Here is a 7,718-nt window from a genome sequence, read left to right on the forward strand (position 1 = left end):
CAGTAAACAGGAAGCAAGCACAGGAGTAGATCTATGCCTGCACCATATGACACTCTCTGTGCCTGTGTCGTTTTCCTGTTTTTTTGTTGTTGTTGTTGTGTTTTTTTTGTACAGGCACACAGTGCACAAATCCATGCTTCAGCTGTTCAGCAACACATGTCCAAGCGGCCACCGTACTCCTACATGGCTATGATCCAGTTTGCTATCAACAGCAGGCCGAATAGGAGGATGACACTCAGAGAAATTTACATGTGGATTGAGGAGCACTTCCCTTACTTCAGAGAGGTGGCCAAACCAGGATGGAAGGTAGCAGGAACAAGGCCAGGCTGCATAACAACGCTGCCTGTCACAAGGGTAGATGAGACATAAGCAAGAGGTGCTGTCCCTAAAACTGTCTATGTGCTTAGGGCATAGAAAGGTCAGGATGTTGTTCTTAGAATTTCACAGATCAAAATCTGCCTGACAACAAGAGGAACACCAATGAGGGGTCAGAACAAGGTCAACAAACCAACCAAGGAACGAGGATGAAGGACAACACGGATGACGTCAGATCAACCGACATTTTGCATATTCATGACTGTATTATAAATTCTCTGTGGTGAGGAGACTAGGGGTTCCGGCTTCCTGAAGAGGCTGTGAACCATACTTCTGTAGTGTGGATAGGGCGTCAGATAGACGGAACCCAGAGCTCTGTATTGCTTTTCTTGAATATTGTAATAAATATTTTCGCCATCAGCCCAGGTCATCGTTTTGTAGATTTCCCTACCTTGTTCACAGATCCAAGTGCCTAGCCAGCCAGCTTGTTGTTTAGCCGCTAACTCCGAGAGAGGTCCGTCAAAGACAAACGTGACATGACTGCGGAATCTTTCAAATTCCTGATACATATCAGTCAATTTTAGGGTGCTCGAATTGTGAAGATGCCATCTCGGTTCTGTTCCTTTTCTTTTTATTTCATTTTGACTTCTGACACCATGTAATATACTGCACACAGAGACGGGCGTTTCTCTGTCTGATGTCTCTTTATTTGGCGCCGGTTCTTGGTGATTCTTACAACAAGACCGCGTTACTGGTCACATGACTACGAATGCCCAGCGGAACAAGAAACATACTGGAACACAATACTTTACAGAAAGTTATGGCAACAATAATCAACTAAACAATGCAGAGACTGGCTGCTTCTATTTCACATCACATCTGACTGCAATATTCACATGTACACATGCCCTTGTCGCTGGCTCATAACAGCATACATTTCAATGGAGGTGAGTGGCTGGTGGTCTGTAGAGGGTCTGGACTTCATAGCTGTCTCCTTCTTGTCACGGTTGAAGTGAGCATAACAGTCATTTAGCTTATTGAGGAAGGAGATGTCTGTGGTTGTTGGGGTGGAATTGCCAGGCTTGTAGTCACTGATGACCTGGATGCCCTTCCACATACATCAAAGTTCCGAGTTTGTGAAGTGTTCCTCAACCTTTAGCTTGTAGTGGTACTTGGCCTTGAAGCCCCTCCTCAGGTTGACCCTGGATAAGCTGTAGGCCTGTGCATCACCAGATCTGAAGGCAGAGTTGCGTGCCTTCAGCAGGAGCTGCACCTCCTTGTTCATCCACAGGTGCGTGGTGATCTGTTTCTGGGTTAGGACACTGTTTGTCCGCGTGAGAGTCACAGGTAGCCCAGGAGGCAAACATACGCCAGTCTGTGTGGTGAAACCTGCCCTGTAGTACAGAGTCTGTCCCCTCTGGCCACACTTTGATGATCCTCGTTGATGGCTTCACATGGCGGATGAGTGGTGAGTACTTGGGAATGAGGAACAAAGAACGGTGATCTGACTGTCCCAAGTGGGGGAGGGGGTTGCCTTGTATGCAGCAGCCATGTTTGTGTAAACATATGGTCCAGAGTTTCATTTCCTCTAGTGTGGCAGGGAACATGCTGATGGATTTTAGGAAGCACTGACTTTAGGTTGGAATGATTAAAACCACCCGCAACAATAATAGCAGCCTCTGGGTGTGTAGTCTGTTTGCTAACGGCCACATGAAGTCCATTCATAACAAGCTTGGCATCAGTGTCCGGACTGACATAGGTTGCACATATTAAAGTCAAAGTGCATTCCCTAGCCAGATAAAAAGCTCTACACTTAACAATAAGAAATTCCAGGTTAGCTGAGCAGTGTCTCTCAGTGATAACAGAGTTCGTACACCAAGCTTTGTTAACATGAATGCACAATCCTCCGCCCCTGGTCCTACCGGAGCTGTTAAACTTTATATTTTGAAAGAACCTACAGTACAAAGGGGCACTGAAAAACTGTAGACTTTAGGTGTATTCATTTTTCATCCTTAAAAAAAAAATTACTAATTATGTTTTTTAATTTCTTACATTTGTAGTAATGTCTGTCTGGTTTCTACAATTACAGTGGATAATTCAGTATCCTAGTGACAAAAATTAACTGAACCAATGACATCAGCACATGAAATAGTTTGATACAGTTAAACAGTGAATTATATAAATAGCTAATTCATGATCATGTGACACAACTACCTGTCTTTCTGCTGTTTCACAATGAAAGAGCAAATATATAAATAGCAGGTCTCTCACAGCGCAGCTCATTTTAGAGAGCTGCACAGTTGATACTGTCTGACTTGACCTTGCATACAACAGTTAGGATCAATCAACTGTGCTATCGATATATATTGTGGTGTTTTCTCTTTTTATATCCAAAGAAACTGATGATGAAACCAGAACAGAAATCTTCTACCACATTTAATGCCACATTTGTTCATCCCGCAAAATTCTATAACAGTGGTTTTTCTGATGTCCCTCATATTAAATATTTCTATATCTTCCTGTGTTTTGTCTATATCATAACTGTTCTTGGGAATGGCCTCCTCTTCTCAGTGATTTACCTGGTCAAGACTCTTCATACTCCTAAATACATGATTGTGTTCAACCTGGCTTTGACAGATTTGTGTGGGAGCACTGCTCTCATCCCAAAGCTCTTGGACACATTTTTGTTTGACAACAGATACATTGTCTATGAGGCTTGTTTAACTTATATGTTCTTTGTTGTATTTTTTGGCAGTATGCAGTCATGGACACTTGTGATTATGGCATATGACAGATTTATAGCAATTTGCTTCCCTTTAAGGTACCATAGTATTGTGACCAAACCAGCTATTGCTGTAATGCTGTTGTTTATGTTGGTTTCTATTTCATGTCTAATAGCGTGCATGGTTGGGCTAATTGATCATCTCTCCTTCTGTGATTCTGTGGTGGTACAGAGTTTTTTCTGTGATTATGGACCAGTATGTCGTCTGGCATGTAATGACAACTCTTTAAATTACATAATGGCAGTTTTTCTCTTTACTGTAATGTTGTGTTTTCCTCCTGCACTAATTGCACTGACATATATTTGCATTGCCATAGCACTAAGCAGGATTGCATCAGGAAAGGAACGAGTCAAAGCTTTTAAAACTTGTACTTCTCACCTGCTTATTATGGCGATTTTTTTCCTTCCTAATCTTAGCACCAACATAGCTGCTCTGACCTCCTACATCCATCCTAATGCCAGGATCATAAACTATACTTTGATACACACTGTACCACCTTTGCTTGATCCTCTTATATACTCTTTAAAGACAGAAGAAGTGCTGAACTCTATTAAGAAAATTTGCAAGAAAAATGAGATTAGCAGCATAAAGCTTTCCAAAAAGTGACCTGTTTATTGATGTTGTATTGACACATTATGATGTATTAAAATACTATGTGTATTATACGTTTTTTTCTATTAGTTTCTTTCTAACAAGTATTAGTTTTACTTTTGAAGTGTGATCATTAGTGGAAATGTATCATTTACTGAATTTTGTCATTGCAAATTTATATGATCATATAATGATCTTACAAACTGAAATCAGAGATATAAATATATTGACCCTGCTTAAGATTCTAGTTATCCTGGAAATGACACCATCATCAGCTCCTGTTTTTCAGAACTGATCCCAGAACTGATGAAGCCTCTTGGATGAGAGGTGAAACGTCTTCGACCTAGAAATCTAGCCCAGTTCACTATTAAGAGTCCAGTACACTATTAAGATGTCAATAATAAATTACGTTGAACAGTTTAGAATGAATACACAGGAAATAAGTTTGTTTACATATGTTTTCAAATCTAAGAAATGGCAGTTGATGAATTTGAATAGGTTAGAGGTGTCATACAGTCATAAACATGTCTGAATAAACTGAAATGAGAAATCTCTACTTCAACTTCCTCCATGTCTAACCTCACCCACAGACTTAGAGCTACGGTCTCCCACTGACAGGACATGATGTAACCTCCCCAATCTCCGACAAAACCAAAACTATCTTCTTTTGTTCTTTGCTCACACAGGCTGGATTAAACAGAAAAGCAGAACAGTTTAATCTGACAAAAAAGAGACAATGCTGCATGTCTGCCTTCATAGGAGACCAAATTCACCAAATTAGTCATTAATCATTAATAAGACTAACAAGTTGAGACTGATAAGATTTTCTGAGCTTGACCTGAATACATCCCATTGCCACCAAAATATTGGTTTTGTGTGAGACATGGTGATCTGCGGCACAGACACATGCTGTGCATATAATATCTGCAAATGTAAACAGTGTAAAGCTTTTCTCTAAATAAAATATTATTATTATTACATGAGGCTCAATAAACCATCTAATTTTTGCAACATTTAATAGAATTCATTTTTTCAAATAGGCCAGTACCACTTGGGTTGCATCCCTTTAGTGTGCTGGCATGTTCATGTATAAAATGTTACCATATTTAAGAACTGGTAATGAGGTGGCAGCAATCAGATTTTTCCTGGTTACCAAAAAATAAGATCTTTGTCTGAAATAAAAACCCTAATCAATTTTAGATTTTTCACAAAAAGGCAAGCCTTTTTGAAGGCTGAAGGCTGATTTTTTTAAAAAGGCAAGCCTTTTTGTGGACACTGAACTTGTAAAAGTGTGCACGTTGGGAATTTTGGAGGAGTTCTTGAAGAAGACAAGAACAAAGGTGACCACAATAGCTGTGTTATACAAGTTTAATTATTGGATTCAAGAGCAGCATGGAGGCTGGGATATTTGTAAGAGGACAGCTTTTCAACTTTCCTTTCTGTACTGAACTCGGTGGATTACATCTCAACAGATGCTACTGAGTAACTCTCAGAATTTGAGATACTTCAGCAGGGAATTTTCAAAGAGGAGTTGCTGTAACCTTCCCAGGACCCCATTTGGGACTAAGCGGTATAGAAAATGAGATGAGATAAAATGAGTTGCTGTAACCTTGTCAGGTTTGCCCGGCTGCACCTTCCTCTCTTCCTTTTCTCACCCTGGTTTTGCTCCCCTGATTACCCTATCTGACACACCTGCCCCACTTCCCTTGATTATCAGCAGCTGCACCCTATTAGTTTTCTCCCTATTTATACCCTGCTCACCATTCACTCCCTTGCCAGTTCAATCCCTATTGTCAGGCCCCCTATGCTCGTTGTTCCCTTTATAGTATTCCTAGTTCATGTCTTTGCTACCCATACGTTTTACCCCTTGCTCCGGCTGTGCTCTCTGTTTTCATCGGACCTCTCTTCTGGACCCTGGATCTACTCTGCCCTACCAGTCTCCACCATACAGGTTGATGCAGTCTCCATTAACTATCTATGCATCCTCCTGTCTCCTCAGCCATCATTGCTTCAACCACAACCAGTTCAGGAGTGACCCCAGCGTCCGCAGCCCAGTCTGTAACCATTAATCTCACCATTGACTGTTTTTCTCTGCCACTGATTGACACCCGGTTACTCCATACCATTCAGCACCTATCTGTCTATTGCATTTTAAATTACACTGTAAATAAACCCATCACCGCTTGCACCGAAGTTAGCTATCTGGGTCTGTCTTTATTGCACGTTCCTTTCCATGTACGAGCGACCAAAACAAACCTTTGCCGCTGAAGGCTGATTTAAAAAAAAAAAAAAAATTCTCTGGAGCTGAGTGAACTCAGTATCCTTGTAACTGACAGTGGGCCAACTATCATACACACTATACCACCTTTGCTTGATCCTCTTATATACTCTTTAAAGACAGCAGAAGTGCTGAACTCTATTAAGAAAATTTGCAAGAACAATGGGATTAGCGGCATAAAGCTTTCCAAAAAGTGACCTATTTGTCACTGTTGTATTGACACATCAGGATGTATTAAAATACTGTGTATTATATGTGTTTACTATGTGTTTTTTTTTTTTTTTTGTTTCTTTCTAGCAAGTATTGGATTTGAAGTGTGATCATTTACTGAATTTTGTCATTGCAAATTGAAATGGTCATATAATGATCTTCCAAAATGAAATCAGAGATATAAATATATTGACAAGACCCTGCTTAAGATTCTAGTTATCCTGGAAGTGATAGTGAGCCAACTATCGTAGAACAAGAGAGGGGCTTTGCATCACCTCTCATATCAGAACATCTGACAGTCAACTGCCTACACTGCAATATTCAGCAGACTGTTTTATGTACCTAACTGTCCAGTGAATTGAAAGCAATAAAGATTTTCAATATTGTGTCTGTAGTACCAACTTTTCAAAATGTTGCTACAGGAGCAGGAGGCTCAATATTCTGACCTGTGATAGAGTGGCAGCCTGTCCAGGGTGTACCCCGCCTCTCGCCCAATGTCAGCTGGGATTGGCATACCAGCCTTCTTTGAGTAGTTCATATGCCCATATAATGTAGTGAAGTCAAAGTATGAAGTAGCAGAAAATAAAAATACTCAAAGTACTGATACCTCCAAATTGCACTTATTTACTTGATTAAATAAATGTACTTTCCATTCTTTTCTATCTGTGATTTTTATTATGCACATTTTTCATTTGGCAGTAGTTATCACAAATTGTATGATTTAAAATGATGGCCTTAGTGACTGAAAACATCTATCAGAATCAATTATATTGGCCAGATGTGATGGACACATGAGGAATTTGGCTGAGGTACATCAGCTCTCAATGTGCAAACAGTAAACCAGCATAAGGCTGTGAAATATAAGCAGTATTAACAGCAACATTGACAGCAACAAACAATGTAAACGATGCAGAATAAGCAGTATAAACAGACAGTAAACAACACAGACAAGGAATGTTTGTTGAAATGAGATAAATAGGGATAAGGGATAAAGATAGAGTACTAAAAACTAGAGACCTGTACGAGTCTGTATAATCTGTACAATGCATACTGTATATACAGGTATTGCACTGAGGGTTATTGTCTAATCATACTGTCGTGGGTTAAGTATTCATCAGTGTGATGGCCTCAGGGAAGAAACTGTTGAACCCGGTACTTTTAACCACGCTAACTCTGAGAGACGGAGCAGTCCAAGTAACTTCAAAACAGTGCTGATTTATTCAGTGAACACAGGTAAAAATTAACATTACACGCTCAGGTATCTTGCACCTCCAACATGCACGCAGGCAGCTGAAAGATGAAAGACCCTGAACCACAACAGGCCTATACATTATATCACTTCGGGCTAACCCCATTCTACACAGAGAGACGCCAAACCGTGACATCTCCCGGTGCCAGCTTTGCAGCTGGCCAGAGCAGTAGTCAAAGCATGAAGAAAAATCAATGTGTGATTGTCTGTTTATGTGGTGTGTAGCTAAAACATTCTAACATGACCTCTAGTGACATGTCATGACATTAAACATAAGAAAATATTATGGCTA

The 7,718-nt window shown here is 40.2% G+C and overlaps 1 protein-coding gene across 1 annotated transcript; it reads left to right on the forward strand.

The window, feature by feature from the left end:
• The first annotated feature begins 156 nt into the window (after window positions 1-156).
• LOC109953488 (olfactory receptor 146-like) lies at window positions 157-3,704 on the forward strand. Its single transcript, XM_020588973.1, has 2 exons — window positions 157-306; window positions 2,712-3,704. The coding sequence occupies exons 1-2, from the start codon at window positions 157-159 to the stop codon at window positions 3,702-3,704; spliced, it is 1,143 nt and encodes a 380-aa protein (XP_020444629.1).
• The last annotated feature ends 4,014 nt before the right edge of the window (window positions 3,705-7,718 follow it).

Source organism: Monopterus albus, unplaced genomic scaffold (genome assembly GCF_001952655.1).
Source record: "Monopterus albus unplaced genomic scaffold, M_albus_1.0 scaffold701.1, whole genome shotgun sequence".
NCBI classification, from domain to species: domain Eukaryota; kingdom Metazoa; phylum Chordata; class Actinopteri; order Synbranchiformes; family Synbranchidae; genus Monopterus; species Monopterus albus.